The sequence below is a fragment of the Oculina patagonica genome, chromosome 11 (genome assembly GCF_052425735.1).
Source record: "Oculina patagonica isolate OP01 chromosome 11, crgOcupat, whole genome shotgun sequence".
NCBI lineage: Eukaryota > Metazoa > Cnidaria > Anthozoa > Scleractinia > Oculinidae > Oculina > Oculina patagonica.
The window spans coordinates 2652869-2680817 of NC_135768.1; the positions used below are offsets into that span (position 1 = coordinate 2652869).

The 27949-nt window shown below is 39.4% G+C and overlaps 2 protein-coding genes and 2 long non-coding RNA genes across 6 annotated transcripts in view; 2 read left to right on the forward strand and 2 right to left on the reverse strand.

The window, feature by feature from the left end:
• Positions 1 to 168: 168 nt before the first annotated feature.
• Positions 169 to 4093, forward strand: LOC144631139 (uncharacterized). Its single transcript, XR_013566679.1, has 3 exons — positions 169 to 899; positions 1671 to 1767; positions 3460 to 4093. It is a non-coding gene; the product is annotated as an uncharacterized LOC144631139 (long non-coding RNA).
• Positions 2472 to 27903, forward strand: LOC144631127 (uncharacterized). The gene is made up of 2 exons (XM_078489516.1): positions 2472 to 3153; positions 27703 to 27903. Exon 1 carries the CDS (start codon positions 2486 to 2488, stop codon positions 3146 to 3148), a length of 663 nt encoding a protein of 220 aa, XP_078345642.1. The 5' UTR covers positions 2472 to 2485; the 3' UTR covers positions 3149 to 3153; positions 27703 to 27903.
• LOC144629792 (uncharacterized) lies at positions 4207 to 7650 on the reverse strand. Its single transcript, XR_013566419.1, has 3 exons — positions 7490 to 7650; positions 6930 to 7003; positions 4207 to 4852 (listed from the first exon to the last, which is right to left on the reverse strand). It is a non-coding gene; the product is annotated as an uncharacterized LOC144629792 (long non-coding RNA).
• Positions 9315 to 27949, reverse strand: part of LOC144631091 (myosin-IIIb-like) — a 45169-nt gene continuing 26534 nt past the window's right edge. For all 3 annotated transcript variants that reach the window (XM_078489468.1, XM_078489470.1, XM_078489469.1), the window contains exons 30-50: positions 26992 to 27047; positions 26763 to 26871; positions 25958 to 25998; positions 25077 to 25270; positions 23506 to 23586; positions 22770 to 22865; positions 22258 to 22338; positions 20905 to 20979; positions 20613 to 20648; positions 20009 to 20103; positions 19192 to 19242; positions 17918 to 17954; positions 17288 to 17409; positions 16545 to 16625; positions 15720 to 15849; positions 14866 to 14926; positions 13486 to 13534; positions 13084 to 13111; positions 12572 to 12695; positions 11662 to 11911; positions 9315 to 11019 (exon numbers count right to left, since the gene is read on the reverse strand). In XM_078489468.1, the coding sequence (XP_078345594.1) occupies positions 10741 to 11019; positions 11662 to 11911; positions 12572 to 12695; positions 13084 to 13111; positions 13486 to 13534; positions 14866 to 14926; positions 15720 to 15849; positions 16545 to 16625; positions 17288 to 17409; positions 17918 to 17954; positions 19192 to 19242; positions 20009 to 20103; positions 20613 to 20648; positions 20905 to 20979; positions 22258 to 22338; positions 22770 to 22865; positions 23506 to 23586; positions 25077 to 25270; positions 25958 to 25998; positions 26763 to 26871; positions 26992 to 27047 (2076 nt within the window). In that variant the 3' untranslated portion in view covers positions 9315 to 10740. The remainder of the gene's footprint in view (positions 11020 to 11661; positions 11912 to 12571; positions 12696 to 13083; positions 13112 to 13485; positions 13535 to 14865; positions 14927 to 15719; positions 15850 to 16544; positions 16626 to 17287; positions 17410 to 17917; positions 17955 to 19191; positions 19243 to 20008; positions 20104 to 20612; positions 20649 to 20904; positions 20980 to 22257; positions 22339 to 22769; positions 22866 to 23505; positions 23587 to 25076; positions 25271 to 25957; positions 25999 to 26762; positions 26872 to 26991; positions 27048 to 27949) is intronic.

The window sequence follows — 27949 nt, forward strand, 5'->3', positions numbered from 1 at the left end:
ACTTCTGACGTCAGTCATTTTTAAAATTGAACCCCTTTGGAGGTCCCGTACATGAACCAACATATTAGAGAGGTTAAGCATGACGTTTATTTTTTTCTGCAGTCTGCCGTTTGGCGTTGGTACGCGGAAATGAGAAGTTTTGTGTTTGTCGTGGATGTGGGATTTTTTCACTAATTTTATGAGGGATTAATTTTAGAATTCTCGGTGGAGGGAGACGCGAGGTGAGGGGGAGGGGGGTGCGGAAACTGTACAGGAAGTGGGCCTCCCAAGATGGCGGGAACCAGGAGAAATCGAGAATTTTTTAGCAACATTGAGTAACATTTTGCAATCAAGAAAGTACCGAGAGGTAGGAAACAGGAGTAAAAGGGGCCGGGAAAGGAAGGTTAGAGCCCCCTGTCACATCCATTTTTTCCTTGCGCCAGATAACGCCTCCAATTGCAACCAGTTTAGTCAGTCCCGATCCCGCAAGCTTTGCGATGTTATCTGTCATCTGCTTACATCGCGTTTTCTCGTTTTTGGCCGCCAAATTTACACAACAGAATCCATCCTTTTTATAATTTCATAATTTAACAATCATGTTCAAACCCCCGTTGGGGTTTGGGTTGAAAACTGATTTGGCGGTCTAAACAAAAGATCTAGGAATCTCATTGGGTATTTTGCACGTGCAAACTACGGAGTGTGAGCTGTATAATTCATTTGCATTTTATACTTGTGTTCCTCGTGGTCGAGACTGTTTGTCTTCTTCATCGAAAGAAAATTTGTCAGCAAATCGAGTTTCACGCTAGAAAAATCATCAATTGACTCGTAAGAAAACTTCCAGCACTCTTCCCTTGACTTCAAGAGCTGATATAACGGATAAAGTGGCCATATGCAAAGAGAACTGATGTCTCGAAACCAAGGTAAGAGTTTGAATGGATGTGGAACATTGTAGGAATTAGGAAGAATAGGCTGCAAGGTAAAGCGAATACTGCCAACTAAACAAATGTCAACAAGAGTGAAATTAAAATTTGTCAAGCCGAACCGTTTCATAGCATGTAAGATGTACTAACGACGTTGGCCGGTTCCTTCGGTTGAATTTACAATAAACTAGAATCAAGTACGGGGAAATTCCGACATAAAAAAAAAAAATCCGCTATAATGAATCTCCGAATATTACTAGCAAAGTTTGTGGAACAGGCTATTTAAAGCAAGTAGATCTTAGCCTGCAGAACAGGCGGTTTATTTTTTGCGGGGTTTTTGCGAGGTCGCGCGAAGCGCGACCCCACGAGCGCTCGCCCCCACGTGACCCGCAAAATAAAAACTCGCACTTCGCGCTTCGACCCGCAAAATAAACCGCCTGTTCTGCAGGCTAGTAGATCTAGATAAAAAGGCAAATTTAGCGAGTTAAAAAAAAGCCGAGCAAGGTCGTTAAACCAGCGGGACGGGTCTTTTAGGAGAAAAAAAAAAAGTACCAAACGTGATAAAGTTATTATTATAAAATATAAAGTATAGGACCATGAGGTGTCCTCTACATCTCTGTAATGGTTCCTAAAACACCAATTTTGAACTTATAAGAGCGTGTTGTTGTGAATTCCATTCCTGTAGCATAGGGGGCGCAGTTGTTCGACCTTCCAGGCTTCCATCAATGGTATTTGTTCATTCCTTTGTTTATTTCTCTCGCTCGCTTTCAGACAAAGGAGCACTGGCGGAAAGAAGCCTCTTGGGTAACGATTAAGGCACGACGATAAGAATCTACCGAAAACATTTTTTCAAAGGATGCAAGCAAAGGTAAGTTAAAGTTCATGAATTATTTAATTGATATGCTACATATTTTGATTTATTCCTTTATAATATCAGTCAATCATTGCCCTTTTTCCCAGTTGGGGGAACAGAAATGATGAATGTGATGATAATGATGACGATGATGATGATCATGATCATCATCATCATCATCATCATCATCATCATCAATCAATCAATCGATCAAACAATCAATCAGTTGTATATTTTGATTTATGACTGTGATGATGATGATGAATATCAATCAATCATTCAATCAATCAATCAATCAATCAATCGATTAAACAATCAAACACCAATCAATCAGTTAGGTAGTAGCTTAATGATTCATGCCAGTTTTGCGTTGTTGCTTCAGGCAGAAGCAAAACACAATTCAATATCTGTGATTCAGTTGAAAAAATTTTCCTCACCCCACATTTCAAAGGTGTTTACAACTCATATGTTTTTTTTGAAATCACTAACGAAAAAATTATATGATTTTCGTTAGCTTTTACTCTTCGGTGCAACATCAGTTTTGCATCATTCATTTAATACAGACTGATTCGATTAATTTTTTAATAGTGATCAATTTCTTATTTCTCCTTACGAAAGCAATATATTGTCAAGCAAATGTGTGGTGAGAAAATAGAAATTCATCAACTAAGGAATATTTTTGACTTGTATTATAATTTCTTTTCTCAGGGTGAGCAAAGAGAAAACCAAAGTGATGCGAACCAAAAGCAAGCAGCGGGGCAAAATTAAGTTGAATGGCGAGGATCTGGAAGATGTCGAAAGTTTCACTTATCTAGGCAGTATCATCACAGTCACTGGAGGAACTGAGGAGGATATGAAGTGCAGAATTGGTAAAGCGAGACTGGCGTTCAACATGCTTAGACCAGTCTGGAATGCCTCCTCGATTTCCACCAAAACCAAGTTGCGCATCTTCACCACTAATGTAAAAGCTACGCTTCTCTATGGCTCAGAGACCTGGAAAGTGACACAAGCTCTATCAAATAAGCTACAAAGCTTTGTCAACAAGTGCCTCAGAAAGATCCTCAAGATTCACTGGCCAGAAAAGATCAGTAACAAAGAACTTTGGAGCAGGACAGGACAAGAGCACATACCAACTGAGATAGCAAGAAGGAAATGGGCTTGGATCGGCCACACACTAAGAAAACCAGGCACTGACACCACCAAGCAGGCCTTAAAGTGGAATCCGCAGGGGAAAAGAAAGGTGGGAAGACCTGCTAAGACCTGGAGAAGATCAACTGAGGAGGAGTTAAAGAAAGCTAACATCAGCTGGAACGCAGCAGAGAAGGCGGCAGCAAATAGAGTTCGGTGGCGAAGCATTGTTGACGCCCTTTGCTCCACCAGGAGCCTAAAGGAATAAGTCAAGTAAGTCATAATTTCTTTTGTATTTTTCCTAAGAGGTGTGAAACAAAATGACCGCGCGAAAACTGGGGCGAGATGAGCTGCGCGTTAATCATAAACAGCAAAGAGAATTAATATTTTAAGACAAATCATTCCAAATTACGGCTCCTGTATCAATATATCGCCCATATCATCTTACACTGGCCGACAGTTTTTCGCAAAGCTCAGTCTAACTGTGCAAACGAAGTGAAAAAGTAGAATAGCTTTCTATTGTAACATCCATTACAATTTTATCGTATTTTAACGGGTTTACTTTCCGTTCTTTTTCAGTGCCTTGGACACTGCTGTTGCTGCCTCTCAGATTCCATGAGGAGAGGGAGAATAGAAGAAAGGAGAATATTATCACAAGTTATACATTCTATAGGTAAAAGTCTTCAGTTAGAAGATTATCATCTAAACGCGCAACAAAAAGTAGCCGATTGTTTTTAGTTGCCGTTCGCGGGCGTCAATTTTTCTATATATTTTCACCCTCGAGATTCTTATCTTGAAAAAGAAAACACAATTGTCTGAACGAAATTTAAATTTCACAGTCAAATAACACATTGAAAAGTATTTGAAGGGAAAAACGATAGTTTTCATAGACCAGATTGAGAATCACTTCGTCTGTTCAATGCTAAGGTGACAGTGTAATTGAAAGCTGTAATTTACCAAACACGACGCAGAAAGATATTTTATTCTTTAACGTTCCAATAATTGTGAGCATTTCAAATCAACATAAGCCGTATAAAGTTGCATAAGTCGTTTAATCTTTCGTCTTAGATTTTTCTGTAGTAGTCGCCATCTAATAGTGTTGAATTATTTTCCAACAATTTATACTTGTTTTTTGCTCACGACATTGCCAGTATAATCATTGCCTCTACTCAAGTGTTGTAAATAAGTTGCTCTTTATTCTGTAATTAGCTTATGTACAAATCAAGAAATAAAAACTTTATTATAACTATTTTTTATTGTTTCTGATGTTTATTGTCTTTACACAAATAAAGCAAAAAATAATGCGCTTTTAAAAGGGGCCTGGAAACTAGTCAAAATATAGGCTATCTCTTTTAATACAATTTGACTAGGTAGGGTGGCAATCAAGGAAAAACATTCTGCGCTTTTGAATAGAGTCTAGTCAGAAGTCAAGATATAACTTTACTTTTGATGGGACGAATTGCACAACGCACAATTTTTCCCGCCAAAAGACTTAGTATAATTTTGACTTAGAACCAAACATCATTCAAAAGCGCAGCCTTTTTTCCAAGGATAATTTTCCCGCCAAAAGACTTAGTATATTTTTCGACTGTTTTACTTGGTTCTTTTTAAAAGCGCAACTTTTTTCAAAGAGTATTTCTTCTCACCAAAAGACTTAAATCTATCTCTTTAAATCATTCTTAATGGAAGAACTGTACTAAGAGAGCGATCAAAATATTCCAGAAACACGTTTAAACCCAAAATGAACAACCATTTCACTGAAGAAAGTCTTGATCAAAAGTATATTGGCTGCAAAAAGTCTCTAGCTTCTTGTCCGCGAAAAGTTTTTATCAGCAAATTTTGACCACGAAGCTAAGTCCCCTTTCTTAAAGCTTAAAGCTTTCACTTTCAAGGACACCAGAGACATTTTATTACATTTGGCTTTGCTTCACTGTTGATGACTCCGTCTAACTTTCCAGCGTTATCTTTGAACCTGAAAGAAAAAGCACATTTTAAAAATACATTTAATCCCATCGTCTTAAGAATAACATACGTGCGCCGATTACTACATGCTAGTCCCTGTAACCTAATAAACGTTTTCTGTGTGTATTTTTCATCTTTATTACTTAGATGATTCAGGTTGGTCTTTTTAGAGGGTCTGAATGGGGGTACCTCGATAACACTAAACACTTAATTGTTTGGCTCTGCAACATGAAACAGTTAAATTTTAGGCAATTTAACTCTAACAGTAGAAAAATCACTGTAACAGTAAAATTTATCCAGAAAGAAACAAAAACGGCTCCAAAAAGGTCAATATTATTTTGTTTAGTATATGAAGACGTTTTCGGCTATTTTCCGACGATTTCCGATCATTTCGGAAGATTTCCGAAGACTACCGAATATTTCCGAAGACTGCCAAAGATTTCCGGGGAGAAATTCGCAAATTTTCTTTAGTTCATGAGTGATTTTATTCGATTTTGGAGAGCAGATAAGAATTTTCAATGCTAAAATTTTTCACTAAAAACCCTCCAAACAATTAACAGTATTATCTCCGAAAACAGTAAACATTAAAAAATTGGCCAATTTCAGCAAACAATAAAAATTATGGGTAAATAACGCTAAACACTAAACCCCATTCATACCCTCTTTTTACTGATTAGAATTTTGAGCATCGACTAGTAAACCTTTTATACCATTTTACGTTTTTTTATATGGCAGTTTGTTTTTACGAATTGGACAGTACCAAATTGCAAACAAAATGTAACAACTGATGCAAAATACAAAGAATATATAACTCCCATATTTAATAAGAAAACCTGTAGTATTAAGCACAGACCCAAATTGACAGTGCAAGTGAAATTCAATTTCCAAAATGGTTTATAAGTTATCAATTCACCAGTTCGTTTTCAGTATTTCCTTCAATTATTTCACGATAACTTATTACTCTCTGCCGACCTAATCAGTTTCTTTAATTTCCCTCGAATAACAATTTTTTTAAACATGAGATTAATATGCCCCGAAACATGTTACGTCTTGTAAGACAGACGTTTCAAATTAAAACAGAGCCCCCTTTTTAGTTGTTACAAAAGAATTGGCAATTTAAATAAGCTGACACAACTAACAAGCATTTTACTGCGCATTCACGGAGCCAAATTCCAATCAATAAAAGAAATATCCCTTGGCCCTTTTAAGCTCTTTTAAGGATCAAGGGATATCCCTCGTTCCCTGGAAATAAATGACCATGTTCCCTTGCTCCCTAAAAACACTGGGAGGCTTTCATTACTGTCAACTGCCTTACAGTGTGAGTATTTCAGGCAAACCACAAACTGTGATTGAATGCACAAGATTTGACTTCCCTGTAGTCGAGCAATGATCAACGACTGATTTAAAATTTTGTGCGCTGGAAAGTCCAGACAAAAATCGGAGAAGTGGGCTCAAGGGATAAGGTGACTCAAAACATTTTCCTGCATTTTTCAGCACCTAAACTTTGACGAATCAATATTACGACTCTTTTTCAGTTGATGCAACAGTTTTGGAATTGAACAGTTGCCCAATCACTAGTGAACAAGTTATAATTAATATCTTGACATTACAAGTTATCATAGCAATGGTATAACTTGTTTAAACATTGCCAAAAGTTGTATGTTAACGTGCATATTTTGGTGGTGAAAAATAGAATTCGCGCTACGAAGCCTCAGAGCATGAACTTATCAATGACGCCACTCCCATGGCCGAAAATATAACATTCAAAGGCAAATGAAGTGAGATTGTGTTACATTATAAGACGCTTATTTGGAAAAAAATGCGAAAGTGAAACTTCATCAAATTAGCGTGAGGTTGCTCGAAGAGCCTTTGATTTTTGAGTTATAAGCACTTAAAGCGAAAATTAAGGGTGTTTTAACAGATTCTACTGTTGCTATGGTTGCCAGTGACGTAATGGAAATGACCAAAACTTGTTCGGCAATAAACCGCAACAAAATGTTTCAAAGGCGCTAGAGCTGGAAAGTGCTGGAAACCGTTATGAACCACCTTAGGCGTAAAAAAATGCGTTAAAAGAAAGCTGTACTCACCTGTTGCGATGAGGAGAAGTTGTCTGCTGTCCGATGTGAGTTGTTCCTTTGTCCTACGGAAAATCGTCTCGACACTGTTGGAAAAAATCAAAATAAAATGTTTGCTTTCTTGCTGGTAAATAATGGTTTTTAATCAATCCCCGAAGATTTAAATGGTAAATGATGGTAAACTACAAATAAACCAACAAGAAATTAAATGTGACATATTGGGCTCATTCACGACTATCACATGAAACTTTGAAAACAATTTTCAATCCGTGTTTATTTTTTCAGTTTTAATTGTTTGAGGATCGATGAAAGCCTGGTATTATAGCTTTAAAATGAACTCTACCACAGAAAATGAATTTTTTTGCTTGTCAGTTTACAATAAGACATGTAAAACGCAATTCATTGGGAGAGCGAAGCCGAGAAAACAATAACTGAATATTCATTGAAGTACACGTGAAACTTCTTATAGTCTTACGCACCAAGATACCAAAACAAGTTTCTCAGACTCACAAAAAACTGTATGTAAACAACTACTCAACGCTTTATGAGAAAAACTTGTCCAATCTTATTACCTTGTGCCGGAACCATCCACATGGTGAATTCAGTTGTTTGTTGTGTAATGGCTGTGGCTAGAGTGCTCGACGCCAAAACATTCCTTTAATTTTTCCCTCTTGTTAAGTGCATTTCTTGGACGAGAACTAGAGCGGCCATTCTTGTTTCCCCATAGCCTACGAGTTGCTCAAACTACTCCAAATTGCCTGGGGAAAATACGGCAAAGAAATGAGTCGACGACTCTAACGGCAAAACGTGACTTGGCGAAGGAAACGTTTGTCACGTGCAGCAATTGTTGAATATATTTATTTTGAATTCTGTTTGAAGAGTGTTGTGATTGGTCAGATGCCATTTGTGGTGAAAGCGTGAAAATTTGTGGTAATTTATCAATGGCGGAGAGAACAATTAAAAATTCTGAATTGCAAAGCGGGTTTAAAAAACATTATTAAATTCTCAACCTCGGATATTGCATTTTTAGCTATCTGATTTGTTCACTGAATCCCGGTTATCAGCTCCCTTATAACCCCGGGGGGGGGGGGGTACTCCCATATGTGGCCTATATAGGTAGGTGCCGCCCGATAGGGTATGGTTTTTGAGGTTCTCGGTCCTTAAATAGGGTATCATTTTTGCTCCTTTTGGCAATGTGTTCCTGGTGTGATCCTTAGATAGGGTACCTAAATTCTATTAGCTAAAATAAACGCCCAGCTAAACGAAAAGAAGGTTTCTTAAAACTGGATTTTCTGTTCAGGTATTAGTAAAGCGATTTTATAAAGATTTGTGTCTTGCCGTGCGCGGTTAGCCGTTATTTGGGTCGTCACGGAATGCTTCTCCTCCCCTTGAATAGGGTGTCATTTTTCGGTTTTGGGTCTTAAAAAGGGTATCAATTTTCGCTTTCTTTATCCTTAAATAGGGTCAGGGTTTAAGAACCTTGGCTGCACACCCCTATCCAAAATTTATGTGAGTACCCCCCCCCCCGGGCTTATAACCCACACATTAATTTTTGCGCGCGCTCAATGGACAAAACTCTTAACTGTTGTCACAATTCCAGGATATATAGACGACTTAAGAGGAGATTGTTCGAGGAAAATCTTGGGAAGAAAACGTTCTCGCTCGCTTTCCTCGTGTGTCTCGCTCGCTTTCCTCGTCGTGTGGCAATTATGTTGTCTACTAGTACGACTCGTACGAATCGCTCGACTCGTACGATTTGTCTGATGACATTTACGACTTGTATCAGTGCGTGTATATTGGACTACCCTCCGAAAAACAAACAAATCGTCGTCATGTTTGGGTTACATTTTACGGGCGTAGAAAATGGACCAATGGCTGATTGTTATGCTACGCCGCCATTGAGGTGAATGTGCAACGGGGTTATGCACTGGGAAACTTACAGAGAACACTGGGTGTAACGACGAGCAAGCGAATAAGGAATCCCGAGTGACTGAAAATCCTGATCAACCATTAAGGTCGGGACACACTAGGCGACCAGTCGCTGCAACACGTTGCCTCGTGTGACATGGCGCATTTCTACATTTCTGCAACCATCTTCATCGCTGCGACAGAATTTTGTCGCCGCGATCAGACGCACGAATTCAAGCTAGTTTGAATTCGTGCGACCGATTGCAGCGACAAAATGAGCGAAAGCAGCGTTGTCACAGCGTGTGCACATTTCTGCGACAATAATTAACCAATGAGAGCATCATGTATTTTGCCATAATGAATTGGAAAACTAATGAGTGACCTGTCGCTTGCGATTTGTTGTCCCGACCTTAGAAAGATGGTCCTTAGAACAAACCTAATGACTTGTAAGATTGATCTACATAAAAAGAAGTTAAGACAACACACATATGTAATAATTCTCATATTTATTGATTCATTCGAATCAAGAAAGCGAGGGTGTTTGAATCAAACATTTTAAAATGCTGTTATTTACAAAGGGCATAGAAAATCTGACAGCTTGCCTTTTTTTCTTTTTTACTGTACAAGGATACTTTTAACGATCTGTTTAAAACGTGTTTTCTTTTTTCTCGAAGACTTTGCCATTACTTCCACAGTTGTGGAGTTTTTCATTTATCTAATTAGTATTGTGCCAGCACAAGCTGGAGAAAAAATCTTGCGAAAATACATCTTTGCCTATTCCATTGAGAACGTTCGACGCAAACAAACAGATTACAAATTCTCCCAGGCGAACAATCCTTGTTTAAACAAATTTCTAGCTACACGTTTATATAAAATATATATATTTTAATAAAGATACCCTTTCTCAAATTTTTGCCATAAAAATTCTTCGTTTCAATCTCTTAAATTAATTCTCCTCCGCGAATGCCATACGTTTTGTTTCAAGTTACCAACGATAATTTTCTGATACATCAAGCCTATCCTGTAAGTTGATGATCTGCAATTTTCTCAATACATTTCTGCTGGTCAGTGTACTAATACCTTAATGAGAAGCAAGATTTTAATCCGTCTCTGTTAAATAAAAGCCCCAGGTCACCGTTTAACGGTCAAAATTTATAAATATATCTGTTGTGTTGCAGTTTTCCCACTGCACTGTGACTTAAAAACAAGTTTTAATTGCAAAGCCGATGAAGTAAATAACTCAAAATGTAGAAAAATGTCCTTAGTAATCTTTCCGCAAGATTATTAAATAATTATGTACAAATGTTACATCTATATAATTATAAAATAAGAGTTATCTGTACTTCAGTCATAAAACTTGCATGTTAAATATCAGTAACAAATAACATATACTTCAACACAATTGTGGAGTCTAAATAAGGGACGGACCGTTATTTCCTTGGAGGGGGGGGGGGGGGGTATGAAAAATTTTCCTCTGCAAACTTTTTTTCAGTTCATGCATGCACCGCCGCAAACAATTTTTTTTGAAATGCGAACTGTATTTCGTTTGTTATACATATCATGTTTGCAACAATTTATTTTGTCTTTCTTGGCCCTGCAAACAATTTTTTCAATATTTTTCATACCCCCTCCAAAACAAATTATGGTCCGTCCCTTACTACAATCCCCTACATGACATAAATATATTTTTCGTTTCTGGTTAAACGTATGTCATAATTTTTCTTCACTTCGGAAGGAGGAAGGGCCTGGGAACAGACGTTAAATAAAAAAACTCAACAATTCAGCCGGTGTTGTGGTAAAGTTAACTGTTTATTCGAACTGTTTCAGATCGAGGTTCAATTCGTTCCCAGTCCCCTTTTCGTTTCTTATGAAAACCACAATGATTGACAGTTGTCTATCTACACGACGGCGACTTTCATGACACACCAATCAAAGGCACATTGAAATGTATGCGTGTTACGTCACTGTCTTCGTCATCTTCTATCCCCAGTTCTCCTCTCCTTCCAGTCTTCCGCAGCAAATGCGAGTAGCGCGGCATTTCGGATTGAGAGGTACTGGGTCGATAGGCGTGTCTTAGATGTACGTTTTCCATGTGATAATTGTCCGGCATTACTTGTTTGGGTCCTGGCGTCACGTGACGTAAATATCCGAGTTTTTCTGGAGGAAGCTTGTAATCCGGCGGAGGAATGGGAGGCTGAAAAAATAAAGCATACGGGAACTGGTCAAAACTACTATACAAGCTCAGGACCCACCAGAGTAAGTGAAGATGACAGCCTCCTCATATAGCCCCCCACACCCTTAAAGAGTCCCATGGTTTCTGCTTTGCCCACCCCCCAGAGTGAATCGTTGCGTGACGATGCGAGCAGTGGCTTTGAAGGAAGCTGACGTCACGCACGTCCGAACACCTCAGAGGTCCGTGACAACACAAAGGTGTCACGCTTCAGAGATTTACTATCCGAAAGAGTTTAGAAACCCCGAATCAACGGTGACCCGAAAGGCTGGTATTCCTAAAATAAGAGGAGCTGGGTTTTTTTCGAGTCATTGGCCGTTTTCACATTAGAGACGGACAAATCGTCTGAGACGGACAAATCGTCTTAGTGTGAAAACGGGAAGGACACGATTTTGGACGAACAAGTCGTCTGAATTTGTCCGTCGAATTGACCGTCTAGGTAGACGAGTTTCCAAGGACGACTTGGTCGTCTAGACGGACAAGTCGTTTAAAAGCCGTCTTCATTTCACACTAGACGAACAAATCGTCAGACGATTTGTCCGACTAGACGATTTGTCCGTCCTCTAGTGTGAAAACGGCCATTTATACACCATTTATTCCCCTTACCATTTTCTGGACAGGTTCAGAGACAGCGCGCGGTTTCGCCTGGTGAGCCAGAGCAAGTCTAACCAGATCGGCTTGGTTTTGAGGCTTTGGTTTTGGTTTTTCACGAACGGGTTTTTCTGGTATTACAGGTGGTGGCACAGGCTTCTTGGGGGGTTCCTGTTGAACAGGTTTTGGTTTCCATTCACTGCTCTTTGTCCTATGCACAATGGGTTTTGGTTCTGGAGGTTTTGCTTGCTCCTCAAAGAAATCTCTACAGAACACAAAAGTACTGATGTTAGAAAAACTGATTAGGACAACTAGCCACAGCAGAAGGAGCTTTCATTTGAATGATCACACACACTAGGGTTTCGTCCACAGACTTAAAAGTTGGAACCACCTTGTACAGCATAATAAACAGTACCACATGAAAGTACTGCTCAATAGCTTTCATTTGAATGGTCACACACTAGGGTTTCATCCACAGACTTAAAAGTAAGAACCACCTTGTACAGCATAATAAACAGTACCACATGAAAGTACTGCTCAATAGCTTTCATTTGAATGGTCACACACTAGGGTTTCATCCACAGACTTAAAAGTAAGAACCACCTTGTTAAGCATAATAAACAGTACCACATGAAAATACTGCTCAATAGCTTTCATTTGAATGGTCACACACTAGGGTTTCATCCACAGACTTAAAAGTAAGAACCACCTTGTACAGCATAATAAACAGTACCACATGAAAGTACTGCTCAATAGCTTTCATTTGAATGGTCACACACTAGGGTTTTATCCACAGACTCAAAAGTAAGAACCACCTTGTACAGCATAATAAACAGTACCACATGAAAGAACTACTCAATAGCTTTCATTTGAATGGTCACACAATAGGGTAAGAACCACCTTGTACAGCATAATCACTACCTACCTGGCCTTAGCCACATTAGCTGCTGGTTTTGCCGTTTCTTTTGGAGGAGTGTCTGTCCGTTCATCACTGTCAGAAGGATTTCCCTCAACAATGGACAGCATATCCCGGATACGGCGCTCTTGATCTGCATCAAACAAAACCAACAATTATTCGTCATGAAGATGTTTAATAAAAAGGGTCTAAAATCCCACACCAAAGCTAAAAAATGTTTTTAAACAGGCTGTTAAGTAAAACACGGTTTAATATTGTATTCTTTACAGAAGTTGCCGACTGAAAATTTGCACAATGAATGAACAGAAGTTGAGTTTACCTGAATCCTATGAAAAAATTCAGTCTCTCAGTTTTTTGTTGCTGATTTTCATTTTGTCAAACCTGGTTTAATAAAACATGCTTGGATGGTGTGAATGGCGTATAAGACTGATAACCGAGAAGGTTTGACACACCTAACCTAAATATTATAAAAAGTAACTTTTGCAGGGATATAAAGAGGTTTTAAAATAAACTTCTTGTACCTTTTGATTCCTTCTTTAGCCTGTCATCCTGAAAACACACACAAATAGTTTAGATTGCGAAATTAGTTTTGAAGAATTTGTCTGTCACAAATTACCAAATTCTGGGTTAACGAGGATTGTGGTTCTACTTGTGCTCAATAGTTAGCCTGCGTTGCTGGCAGGATTTCGCGCGCTTTGTTTTGGCAGCGGGGCCTCAAATGAGAACGGCGAAGCTGCGAGGAGAATGGGGAGTAGACAATCCCCCGGCATTCGCCCGTTAAATCCCGCTTATTATCGCGGGCTAACGAGCATCGTCTTAAAACATCCAATAGAGGCCGTCCTTCTCAGTTAAAAATCATTTTTGTCTAATGTGTGTTCTTGATGTAAAGCCATGCGCACTAAAATAACGAAAACAAAACTCACCGCAAAATGTGTTAGGTACGTTTCATCGCCTGCAGACCAAATCTCCTTCCTGCAGAATTAAACAGTGGTCTCACACGTTAGCTCATTCTGTATCACAGGTAAGCGGAACCGTCGAGAAAAAAAGGTGTTCTTAATTACAAGGTTGTTAAAGTAAAACAGGGTATACATTCCTGCCATAAATATAACGACCTCACACGTTGTCTACAAAAGCATTAGTTGAAACTAATGTTAGCGCTTAGTCGTTTTAAGGGCCCACTGACGTATATATTTGGACCCGTTGCTAGGGACATTCACGGTTATATAGTTTTAGCAATTTTTCTTCTTTAGTTATGGTTGAATCTTTTACTCAGTCCATAACGTAAATATGACGTCATCGGGTCACGCCCATGATCACGTGACCAATAAAGAAAAAGTCTAAAATTTTTGATGTTTTGCATGTTATCGGAAAATCATTCATGGTGTCATGATCTTTATTTGTTTTTGTACCTTGGTAAGTATGGGTTTCATTTCATTATGGAAAATAATTTTTTTAGAGAGATTTAAAATATTGATTTGTCCATAAAATTTTTTTTAAAAATGATTTAAGCAAATGAATACTTAGTTATGTTCCCGACCCAGGTCGGGAAAATATAACGTCGAAAAAAAGTGAATCAAATTAAAGACCGCCAAGTATTTAGATTTTTTCTGCAAACCGGAAATCATTTTGTTAACGCATGCGTAATTTATCTGACAAGAGAACAGTGCGCGCGCTAGTTGTACGCGTACGCTTTTGAGATTATTTGCATGTGTAAAAAACTGCTTTTCCTGGTTCAATTTAATCTGACTGATTCTCAGATGTGAAGTCAACTATTAGTCAGGAAGTTTTTCAGTAAATCTTATTGTTTCATCTTATTTGGCGAGTTTGAAGAAGTGCTCGAAAGGAACTTTTTTTGCACATCTTGCGCGTACAGATAGCGTAAGTAACCCGTACACGCAATACAGCACGCGCTCTTTTAGCACCTTAGCAACGCGCGAGAAATCCGTCAGTGGGCCCTTAAAACGAATGTATTGTTGATCACAAAAGGAGAGAGTCGGGAGAGAGTCTCATTATGAAAGGGGCGGGGATGATCGTCGGAAAATTTGAACTAAACCCGTTAAGGAAACCAATCTAGGCGTGGCTCACTTTATTTTTACCCCTAAAAGATACTATTTTTTATGCCTGATTGGTCTAAACCCTATTTCTTCATGTGCAACCCTAAACGAGACTTAGACGGATAAGTGAGACCAGAATCCTACATCCCTTAGCGATACGACGAGCATCCCCGTCGCTTTCATATGGGAGTCACCCCCTCCCCCGGGGAAAGAGTCGGGTTATATTCATAACTAAAACTTTGTACAAACCTGTAATTGCGATTACTTCGGGGCGACTCTTTGCTGTGCATCTCCGCTAACACAAGTTCTCCTGTAAAAAGATTAATAGACAACAGCAAGTTACTTCAGACGAGCAATTTCAATGAACAGTTGCCATTTAATTCTATCCGGGGCCCGAGGTCCACTAGCCTCCTACGCAGGAGTGTAACACGATTGCCCCTAAGAACGACTGCGTAGGAGGCTATATGTAGAGAGACTGTTTGGCGAATGCGCGCTACATTTACTCCTTCTTTGCTCGTTTCTGCTTTTAACTGAAATTTGTAGAGAATTTGCTCTTGACCAGTGCGTTAAAACAAGCTTTTGTTGTGTGATTGATTGATTGATTGACTGACTGACTGACTGACTGACTGACTGACTGACTGACTGATTGATAATTTGTTTGTTTGATTAGTTGACTGATTGATTAATTGATTAAATTTCTGTACTAAAGGGAAAAGGACTGCTTTACGGTATTGTTGGAATTCTTTCCACATTCCCAATTGATTGAACACCGTACAAACTGGTCTGAACGGAATTTTTGTTAATTTTTTTTTTCATTTAGGTGAGCGTAAAGACCTGAGCTGGACTAGCTGGAATGAGGTGGAACAGCGAGCAAAAGACCGTGAAGGATGGAGGACGTTTCTGGGTAGCCTAATGCTCCAGTTAGAGGAGCGAAGAGGATGAGTGAGTGAGTGAGTTTTTTTCTTTGCCAAAATCCGTTACAACTTCTTCCAGTTTTCGCCATCCGTTCAACTCGGCTGTCGCCAGTATTTCTTTTCGTTTCCAGCCATTGTTTAAAGGTTTCCTTACAGCCTGACTTAACCATTAAGTATACCGTAACTTACTAGGCCGAACTTCAAAGCTCCTCGCTTGTGGCACTCGAGGCACATTACTGGCAGGGGCCCTATCGTGGTGACGTCCACTGTGTGGAGGTTCTGTTGGAAGTACTTTTACTCCGAACGTTCTTGGCGAAGTCTGCGACAAACATGACCAGCGGTAATTAATTACGCGTAGGTAGATACGTCATGTATGGGGACATATTGTCCCGATGTATATGGGTAAACATGTTGTCCCAGTTTCATAGCAAGATATTTATGTAAACAAACTTCAATACTCTACTCTTTTTAAGGCTTTCTACAACCGGGAATCGACTCTTAATTAAAGGATTGACAGATCTGGTGGATCAAGTAACACATCAAACACGAGAGACAGTGTTTCATCGGGATATCTAAACACCCAAAAGATCAAATTCATAAAGAGAGTTGAAAATACGACGCGCAGCGGAGTATTTTTTGACGAAATTCGAGGTGTTTGGATAGCCGATGAAACACTGTCTCTCGTGTTTGATAAACCTTCTCAATCGAAACAAAACCTACGGAGTAAACGGAGAAAAAAATCGTAAAAATCTATGCTAATGAAGAACGGGTATCCAAACCTCCTTCACGGCTTTAATTTTTGTTTTGTTTTAACTCGATGAATTATTTATGAGTTTGAGAAGTAATACATTAAACATGAGATAAAGTGTGTTTCATCTCATTTTCAAACACTGAGAAGAGAGTTGAAGCTTCGACTAGCAGCGGAGTATTTTTGACGAGTTTCAAGGTCGTTGGTAATGTGATTAAACGCTCTCTCGAGTGTTTGACATGTTTTCGTTTTATATCAAGACTTACCGGTGGACTGGGCGGTGGCTCGGAGCTATGATATTTTTGTTTTTTGGTGTGTTCTAACAGATTCTTCCAGGACGAATTTATCTATAAAATAAATATCGATATCAAATAAATACTAGTTATGCAACGCTTTCGAGTGGTATACTATGGAATATCCCACGAGTCACTTGTATTTTCTCGGTATACACACGAGCCTTTAGGCGAGTGTGTATACGAAGAAAATACAAGTGACAAGTGGGATATTCCATAGTATACCACGAGAAAGTGTTGTGTAACTATTTTATACCATGCCATAGAAAATACGCTCACTAAATTTCATCGAGAATAAGATCGCAGCGCACGATGGGAAGGTTGGGTTGAATACCGTCGAATATACAACGGCTTTCCTGTATTCTGATTGGCTGTATTTTCTATGGCATGGAATAATACATTGTATTATAGTGTACTATAGTGGCCTTAAATTTGTTGGCTTGAGAAGAAGCGAAAAAACTATTCCAGAGAATAGGAAAGTACAGAATGCCTCACGATAAATAAATTACAGACAGTGCAAGCCCTTTCTATAGAACAAAGTCTGAATACTTTAACGAAGTATTTTTCAAAGCACTTTTTTTTATCAAATGGAGTGACCTACACATGGCTCACGCGTGACGCTGCGAGGGAGAGTCAAAGATTGCGTGACGAGCCCAAAAGAGCGTCTTCGCAGGAGGCTAGGGTAATACTGTATTTTTCTGTTTTTGTCACGCTACCTGTTGTATAAAGAAGATCATCTGTGTCTCTTGTTGTGAAGCCAGCGCTTCTTCTTCTTCATTTGTTAGACTTTCCACTCTGGGTGCTGACCAAAACTCTTCAGGTTCTTGACGTCCTCCCACTGTGAAGGAAAAAAGTTTCTACTGAACAACGACAAATGCCGCGAAAAACATTCTGCGGCTCGGGACACAAAAAGACCCATAGAGCTTATTTCGTTCCCAGAGGCGGGAGGCCGCGATTCTTTCGGCCAGCATCAAGGATCGAAAGCTCGGCAGGAAGTTTCGGTCAAGTCTGCATTTGAGCTTAGTGGACCATGTCAGACCGAAGCATCCCGGTTTCTGTAATATGAAGGAGCTAGGGAGTATTTCTACTCCACCCTGGGTGGGATGTTAGTCTTTCCATCGCAGGGTTACCTCCTACATTAATGATTGTATTCCTGGAACCCATTTATACACAAGGGTGGAGAGAGGTAGTGACCCCAACAAGGGCTGGAGCCCGGACCACTTAATCCGGACTCCAACACACTGAGGCTAATCATTAGGCCACTGCGCCTTCCAAGCTCGGCAGGAAGGCTCCATAGGCTCAGTGAAGAAAATCGAAGATGAATAAGAAAATATTTGTGAACAAACCTTGAATCACAACAACACCGTCCTTTTTGAGATCCACCTGAAATGAACAAAAAAACGAACACTTGTGTACGACGCTAGCATTTACTGCAAGTTACTTCAAGCTCAGATGCCAACATATAAATTCTCTTCACTGGTCGTTTCATAATTCTTACAGTAATAGAGCGGTTTTCACTTGAGTGTCGAAAGTAAATTGCGTTTGCTTTGGTTTTGCATTACTACCAGGGTTGGAAATTAGCGCTCGCCCGCTCGCCCAGGCGAGTGTGAAAACTGTCGGGCGAGTACAAATCACAGAACACTCGCCCGGTTTGGCGAGTACGATTTTCATATCCAGAATATATTATTCAAAATAAGCGTAACTTTTTACCTTCCACTTTAAAATAATCTACACTGTTCACAAGCCGATAGCCTACCAACATTTTGAAATCTCCAACAATGACAACTAAGCTGGTTCGCGTTCGTAAACAGTCAAAAATGGCTTCTGCTTGGTGATTGTTACATGATGGACGTAGTTGTACAAAGTAATACCTCTGGTCATAAATACCGTTGACTCGTCCACCGAGCCTCGAACGCTGCAAGACGGCCATTTCCCGCTGCTTTTACTGTACAATTTCGACACTTAAATTGCAAACTACAGGAATTTGGGAATAGGTATCAATAAAAGTGCGTTTGAAGTAAGTGTTTGTGTTTTTATTTTGGAGTCAGGATCTATTTTAGGATATTTTTCATTTAAGAAATAGGTTGCAGTCTGTATCGCGATCGACCACCACGGTGACACGCACGGTGAACATTTTATAATTCGTTGGGGGAGGGGGGGGGGGCTTTTTTTTACTAAAGGAGACTGGGCGAGTGAAAACTGACCTGGGCGAGTGCAATTCAAAGGTCACTCGCCCAGATGGCGAGTGCTCCGAAATTTTAGTTTCCAACCCTGACTACGCTTAGTGATTGGCTTAAAAATCTCGCGCCACTTTTTCAGCTAATCAGAACTAAAACCAAAAACAATCGTGACTAGCTCGCGCACGTTTTCCCGCGCTTCGTGCCAGCTACATGTATTTGCTTCGAGTTTTGATTGGTTCACTGGATTGTCAGTGTCCTTTGTGATTGGCCAGAGTAATTACTTTGGTTTTGGTTTTACGACATTCAATTGAAAACTGCTCTACTTGGGAGTAGATTGTCTGATCAGTTGTTTCATTCTCAAGACCTCTTTACCTGATATATATTGAGAAAATAGATACTAATCACAGATAACAAGAAAAACAAATTAAAGAACATCGTACATTTTTGTGTCCCTTCTGAGCTCTCAGCAAAGAATCTGACGAATCCTCGACCTGAAAAGCATAATAAATATATCAATGGAGTAGCTTAACCTTTTTTCATCCTAGCTATCGCTAGTGAAAAAAGTCAATTATTCAAGAACGCTCTTAGATTAGATTGATGACATTTTACTGTAATTAGGTTTTAATTTTTAATCTAAATTAACTTGATGTATAGGTATTTTAATTTTCCTTTCTTAGTAATTTTTTTTTAAATTATGTACATATTTTAGTAAATATTTTGAAGGTCTTTCACCCCCCCCCCCCCTGCATTAAATAATTTTTAATTATAGTCTTGCAGTGATGGTAGCATGTCTCCTTTTGCAAGACCCCCACTATGTAGATGTAGATGTAGACTTCCACATTGGCGACGAGGATGAGAGGAGGAGGGGGGGGGGGGGGGGAGGAGGGAGGAAGAGATGTCAAGTTGAAATCACTAAACTGAGCGTCCCTTTATAAGGAAACACAACTAAGGGGATAATTGAGTTATATAGGCATGCGGAAATTGGTAAGAACACGAGAACAATGCGTACAGAACGAATGGCTTCTCGCACTTCTCGAGTGTAGGCCGCGTGCTTAATAGGAGCAAGAACAAGCTCGAACTGCCCAATCGTAACGCGATAAAACTTTTTGCTCTTGAAAAAAGGTATGCAGCTATTTGCATTGCATTTTAATAATTGTTTGAAACGAAAGAGAACAATCCTTATGGTGGGAGATTGGATAAGAGGTGATCTGTTGTCTAGGCCACAAAAAATTGAAAATAGTTGATCAAAATCCTTGCCTGCTGTAAGAAGTAAATCGTTTTGGTTTCCTGGTTGTCCGCTTCCGCTTTGAGCTTGGGATAATTCACCGTGCGTTCCCTGTAACCGCGATAAGCTGAAAAATAAAATGAAAACAAATTTTGCAAATTTGAATGGTGCCAGTATTACCATTAAAATGAGTGACAGGTGGAGAAACGCTTCTACAATTGAAAAGTTCATAGACTGACTGACTGGCTTGCAGGCAAGCAAGCAGGAAGGCAAGCTAACTGGCTAACTAACTGAATGACTTACTTCCTGTCTGCCTGCCTGCCTGCCTGTCTGTCTGTCTGTCTGTCTGTCTGTCTGACCGTCTCTGTCTGTCTGTCTGTCTGTCTGTCTGTCTGTCTGTCTGTCTGTCTGACTGACTGACTGACTGACTCCTGACTGGCTGGCTGACTGTCTGTCTGACTGACTGACTGTCTGTCTGTCCTATTGACAGACAGAAAGACTGACGCAAAGTGCTGTTAGCAATCAAAATGTAGAAAACAACTTATCTGAAAGCCAGAAATGAGAGTTTACTTAAGGTTATTAAACTACCGCAAAGTTGCGTAAGAATTCCTTAAGTTCTCCAACAGTGTTACTTACTTGACTGAATTGCAACTGCTGCTCTCGTTCTGGCTCCTGTTGAAATAACAACAAAAAATATTTGGTGTAATGAAACTCATATAACCCTATTACAAACTACATGGATGGAAATCATTGTGGACTGTTCCAACATGGCGTCCGCGTGGGATGAGCTGGGCCGAGTACATGAAATCAAAAGTGAACTCAGCAGCCCTTATCATGCTACTCGCCCCAGGCCATCCAGAGCGGACGCCATTTTGAGTAAAGTACGCTCAAATAGGTTTTTGTAACTCCTGAGATTGTAATGTCTTACTTTGTCTCTTTAGTTCTCTTTTCTGCTTCCTTCTAATGGCTCTAAAGTTTCGTCTAATACGATATCCACGATAAGCTGTGACAAAAGACAAAACGAGTTCAAGAAAACAAGTAATTTGTAGGAAGGCTACAACTCCTTGTGAAGACGGTTACAAAGTTATAGTGTTTTATGATATTTTGGCTGACAAGTACGAGATTTCTTCAGGACTTAGGTTTTTTTAAAGGGGCAGTGTCACCGAGATTTAGTGCTACTTGAAAATCCAGTAAAGGTGTTGGTATTAATTGGAAATCACTAATTGTGGCCTGGCCTTGGCTATAGATTGGTAGGCAAAAAGTGGCCTAAAACTGGAAAACGTCGAGCCGACGTTTTCAAGTTTGGCAGTGTAACTTGAAAGAAAATCACATGAAAATCATTGATGACGGTTTATTCACATCTTGGAGAATGAATTTATGCCTTTCTTTTATTTTGTAAAACGTTATTTTGCTATCAGTGAGTGCATGCTTACAGTTCTAGCATAGTTTACACAAAAACCTAGAAGACTTCTCATTACACTGTCCCTTTAAAGATGAATTACAGTCCGTACTGCGCAATCTCGGCTGCAATGTTTATGTGAGCCTCACAAACAAAGCAAAACTAAAAATTACGTGACAAACTTACCTGTTTCTTCATTATTAACGCCAGATATCCTTGCAGAACAAATAATAACAAGTAGAAGAACCTTGACGCTATTTCAAACCGACGTTTCAGCTCATCGGAAGTTCTTGAACGAAGCGAACTGTAATGGCGGACTAAAAAACTTCATGTATGCTGTCACCGAAGTGTAACGTTTCAACGAATTCAAAACAAAAACGTAAACAAACCCCGAGTCTGCGCAGTACGGACTGGAAATCAGCTTTAAAAGTGGAGATACCCAAAAGTTTATAAAAGGCGCTAATAAAAGAGATGGCACAACCGTGGAAGTGCCTACATTTTAAATTACATTCAGGTAGAGATTTTACAAAGGTAAGATATCTATGTCGGGAGAAAATGAAACTGTAATGTGATAAAAGCATAAGATCATAGAGCATAAGAAAAGATAAGATAGTATTCAGTAAGGCCAGTAGGTCAAGGCGTTACATACAGTAAGGTCTCCGATAATAGAGTGCGTTCGTGGCGGCCATGTTGGAGGAGTGAAACAATAAAAGATATTTATATAAAAATGAATTGTTTTTCCCGAAGGAAAATCATTCTATTGTTTCACTCCTCTAATATGGCCGCCATGAACACACTCTATTACCGCAGATCTTTTCGCTACGCTAAACTAATGCAGCACCTTATGTGAACAAGCCTAAGTAAACCATAATAATCATTCACCTGCTTGGATTGTGGTCGCACTCTTGTGTCTCCAACGACGCAGGCGCAGATAATGTTTCCTCATAAGAAAGGCACGTACCACTGTGAATAGAACAGAAAAGCAAGTCACACTCGATGAGCCAAGTTTCAAAAATTAGCTCAAAATATTAGTTCTGAACTAATTCCTCTGCACTGAATCTGTTAATGTTAGTTTTAGGGGTTTGGTGTAAAAATTGTGAATAACGAACCATTCCAACAGATCTAAAAAATACTGCTTTACACTTTTACAAGCAATATAGACTATACCTTTAAACACTGTTTATATTCTGCATATAGCTTACCTACGATTAATCATCCTTCAACACATTTATTGTTTATAAATTTTTGATATTCACTTTGTACTTTTTTCTTATTATTTCTTGTTATAGATATGTCTTGTCAGATGTTTGTACGTGTGAGTGACCACGAAAGCCTAAGCTTCTTTGGTCACTGAGCACATTTTATTTTGGCTGTTATATTAAGACAAGTGTTACCTGCTTGAATTCTGATGGCGCTTCTGACTTTTTCTTCTTTTCGTTTCTTCTCTAGTTCCTGTTGATAATGCTTCCTGGCTAGGTAACCACGCGAATCTGCCAGGTAACCACGCAAAGGAGAGGAGTATGTAAGTTAATGAAAGTTGAGCGTTTTGCTCGAGTATAGTAGAACTACACTACGGCCACCTTACTATTATTGCCATTTTTTCCTTGTTAAGGTTTTTAAGAGAATAAACTATTTATAATAAAGCATTTAAAAGTGAAATTTTGTTGGAATGATATACATACAACTGAAGGATAAGTAGCCCAAAATGCCAAATTCAAACAGCTTATTTCCATAAAACCTTCTAACTTTTCAAACACTCGAGACAGAAAATCTCCTCATTAACGTCAGTAGCCTAAAAATTAGCAATCTTGTTGATTTCATCACGCTCTTTCCACTTCTGGAATTCACTTGCTTGTATAAGACACATTCTTTTCATTCACGAGTTGCTTAATAGGAGCCTTTGATCTTTTCTTAAAATGAAACATTTAAACATAGCAGCGGCAACTGTCCTTCCTACTAAGTCTAGGAGAGGTTACCAAGGCAGGCGCGGTAGCTTTGATGTTTGACCGATGAAAAAAACGCGTTCGCCTGTTCTGTTCTGAACTCCCGGTTTGAACTACATTAAGTCGTTCTAGTTTTGGTGGCAGCAGTAAAATATGTTACTTATAGTCTCTTGGACAAAAAACTTACGTCTCTGAATAGCAGTTGCCGCATTATGCCTCTCACGCTTTATTGTTTCGAACCGTCTACGGACAAACCATCCTCTTACAACTGCGAAAAAAAGAAATTTTCAGTGACAATTCATACATCTACAACAACAGAAATTGAAAGAGGCCACAGCATCTATCGTATGTTGGACTCCCGACTCCTTAGGTCCATGTTCAAGATTGGCAGGGGTCGTTCCGTTGTGTTCTCTGGGTAAGACACTGAACTTTCATAGTGCCTCTCGCCGAATTGTTGGGGGTAATCTGCTGGGGATGGGAGAGGGGAGGGCTGGGCTAACTTGTGATGGACTAGCATCCCATTCAGGGGGAGTACCAACAATGCTAGAGTCAAGCACTCCATGGCTCTTCCGAACTCCAAGATTAGATGCTTTACCCTACCTTTTCTTATTGGAAACCCTACAATAACGGTTTGGTTCAGTAGAACAGTGAGGCTGACTAACGATGGCGAAGATGGAAATGGATTACAATATGGACAAACTTAAAAACGCGAGGCTTGCATGTAGGAAACCCAACAATAATGGTTTGATTTTGTAGAACAGTACTCGACAAATGACAGGAAGCCATAAGGAAGCGAGGATGACTAACAATGGCGAGGATGAAAATGGATTGCAATATGGACAAACTTAAAAACGCGAGGCTTGCATGTAGGAAACCCAACAATATTGTTGTACTTTTGTAAAACAATGCTCATCAAATGTCAGGAATCCATTAGGAAGCGAGGATGACTAACAATGGCGAGGATGAAAATGGATTGCAATATGGACAAACTTAAAAACGCGAGGCTTGCATGTATGATGCCCAACAATATTGTTGTACTTTTGTAGAACAATGCTCATCAAATGTCAGGAATCCATTAGGAAGCGAAGATGACTAACAATGGCGAGGATGAAAATGGATTGCAATATGGACAAACTTAAAAACGCGAGGCTTGCATGTGGGATGCCCAACAATATTGTTGTACTTTTGTAGAACAATGCTCATCAAATGTCAGGAATCCATTAGGAAGCGAGGATGACTAACAATGGCGAGGATGAAAATGGATTACAATATGGACAAACTTTAAAACGCGAGGCTTGCATGTAGGAAACCCAACAATATTGTTGTACTATTGTAGAACAATGCTCATCAAATGACAGGAAGCCATAAGGAAGCGAGGATGACTAACAATGGCGAGGATGGAAATGGATTACAATATGGACAAACTTAAAAACGCGAGGCTTGCATGTAGGAAACCCAACAATATTGTTGTACTATTGTAGAACAATGCTCATCAAATGACAGGAAGCCATAAGGAAGCGAGGATGACTAACAATGGCGAGGATGAAAATGGATTGCAATATGGACAAACTTAAAAACGCGAGGCTTGCATGTGGGATGCCCAACAATATTGTTGCACTTTTGTAGAACAATGCTCATTAAATGACAGGAAGCCATTAGGAAGCGAGGACGTCTAACGATGGCGAGGATGGAAGCGGATAAAAAGTAAAGCATTCATGGCCACAAACGTGCAAACACGAGCTAATCACACAAACTAACCTGACTGTATAGTGACGACCTTTCTCCGGTGGATTTCAAGAAGCCTGGCGAGTTCTTCCACGTGGTAATACTTGAGGAACACTTTGGTTCGACCAATAAGCCAGTTCTCTTGTTTGGTTTTTGTTAAAATTTTACTACAGGTCGCAGCATCGCCGGGGATTTTCTTGTGAAGAGGATAAACGAGTACTTGGTACCTGAGAAAACCAAGAAAGAAAAGAACCATAGGTAAGAGATGGTTTGTACCATGCGTTCGGTTAGTCGGGGAGCTACGCGATGGACGGCAATCTTTTTTTCCACTTGTCGTTTTTTGTGTTGTGGTCCAACTAACCGAACGTCTACAAGATGCTTATAAAGCGAATACCTGTCGTTACAGATAAAGATCAAAACCAACGAAAAATTGAGGTACCTTATAACATGAAATTTTCGCGAATTTCGCGATTCTAAAAAAATCGCGAAATTAAAGTGACGCGAACAATAAGTGTCGCGAACATAAAAACGCGAAATTAAAGTGATTCAAAATACAAAATTTTCGCAAAATCGCGAAATTTAAGTGTCGCGAAATATGTGCACCTCAAAATCGCGAAATTAACGTGTCGCGAAAATTTCATGTAATAAGGTAAAAACTATTTGCTGTAGACGTATCACTTGGTTTTGTGCGACGGTGTTTGCTTTATGTTCAAATGGTAATTAGTGCACCTCTCCCCCTCCTCCCCCAGTTCATAGCTCAGCGATCAAGCGTTTTCATCTGAATGATCATGGGTTGCAATCCGGTTGAAGTTTGATTTTTTCCCCGGATCTCTTTTCCACTTTAAATAACCATTGTTAAAATTTAAATGACCACTGAGTTAAACATCATATTTAGTCAGATAAAGCTAACGTACCTTTTCACAAATTCAGCAAATGTAATTCTCTCCGAGTATCCCTAAAACATGACAATAAATAAAACTGTTTAGTATGCTGTACAAGGTGGTTCTAAATTTTAAGTCTGTGGATAAAACCCTAGGTGTGTGACAATTTAAATGAAAGCTATTGAGCAGTACTTTCATGCAGTACTGTTTATTATGCTGCACAAGGTGGTTCTTACTTTTAAGTCTGTGAATGAAACCCTAGTGTGTGACCATTCAAATGAAAGCTACTGAGCGGTACTTTCATGTGGTACTGAGGGGTACATGGGGGAACCCTGAACACCGCAACACCGCAAAAATAATACATAAACACCGCATCACCGCAAGAAAACTTGATGAAAATCCCGTCACCGCAATATAATCAAGTTACTTATCAATAAAAGCGTATTAGGATTGAGTTAAAGATTAAATAGACAATATTTGACTGTATTTTGTTATAAATTTAACATACTATAAGGAAGGATTAACGAAGATAACAGAGATAAATGAAGTTCTGCAAGTGTTAGACAAGAAACCGTAACACCGCTATAATTTTGTTTCACCGAACACCGTAGGTTAAAAAACACAAACATCGCACACCGTATGGTTTGAGATCACCGCAGCACTGCAAGTTTGAATTTTATTCACCGCATAAAAAAATGAGCAACACCGCAACACCGCAAACCCCCATGTCCCCCTCAGTACTGAATTACGCTGTACAAGGTGGTTCTAACTTTGACGTCTGTGGATGAAACCCTAGTGTGTGACCATTTAAATGAAAGCTACACGGCAAGTAACTAACCTGCCGACGGATTCTCGTAGTTTCCAATACTCCAGTGTACCTAAGCTGAGTTTGGACTTTTTCCTGGTCAAACTTGCCAGGAACCATCTGCTCATTTGGTCGAATGCACCTATTACAACAAAACACACAAACTGATTAGAACAGTGAAACTCACTTCACATTTTAATGTACACTGAGTTTCTGAGAAAACGTTCTAGTAATTAATTTAATTTGCTATTTCAGTACTTACCGTACAAAGTGAGATTCTGCAGGCAGAAGCTTGGCCAGTAAATCACGCAGTGAGTACTAAAAAAGAAAAATAATAAGGTTGTTAATTAAAAGGACTGTGTCATGGCTGAGTTTAGTCTATTTTAATGAAGGAGCTAAACTGTTCTGAAATTAGTGGTAGGCAACTTGACTGATGAAAAACATTATCTTTGAACATCTAAAGGAAGATATAACCTAAATGTTCAGAGAAAAATCAAACCACGGTTATAAATATCAATTTTTTTTGTAGACGTACACAAACAACTCGAAAAGTTTAGCCGTTATTTTTGAAGTTGTAATCCATCTCCATCTGCAACCAAATACGCTTGATAACAGTTTCAGTGCTCTAATAAAGCAATTTTTAATAAAAAATGGACCATTATTTTTAGGTATCTTACAACACAAATACAGTCGAAGCTCTCTTAACGGACACTCTCGTAAGCGGACAGCTCTACTTACGGCCGCCTTGTTTGAAACCCCGTTTTAACTCCCATACAAACTCTGTATTTTTACATTCTCGTAAACGGACATTCCCGTAAGCGGCCGCGGACACTCTTAGAGATTACGACTTGGACTTTTTCTTTGTTTTTAAGCTCCCGTTAGCGGACACCCCATTGAAAATGCTGTTACCAACCTCTATATCTTGTTTTTATCAATCAACTTCACATCGCCGTTGAACACAATGATTTTACAGTAATTACAGTACCATATTTCAGTGTTTGTTTTGTCGTCATCCACGTCCGTCAGGTTATTGTTAGTTAGACAAGCTCCCGTAAGCGGCCATATATCCCTTACACCTCAAGTGGCCGCTTACGAGAACCATTCTCGTAAGCGGCCAGCTCCAGTTACGGACACTTTTTTCGCGTCCCGAGGGTGTCCGCTTACGAGAGCTTCGACTGTATATATTTTGGCGGTTCAAAAATCTGTTCAAATCCCTGACA

What these genes read in the sequence shown, in the direction of transcription:
- LOC144631127 (XM_078489516.1), top strand. Translation starts at nt 2,486, where the DNA reads ATGCGAACCAAAAGCAAGCAGCGGGGCAAAATTAAGTTGAATGGCGAG.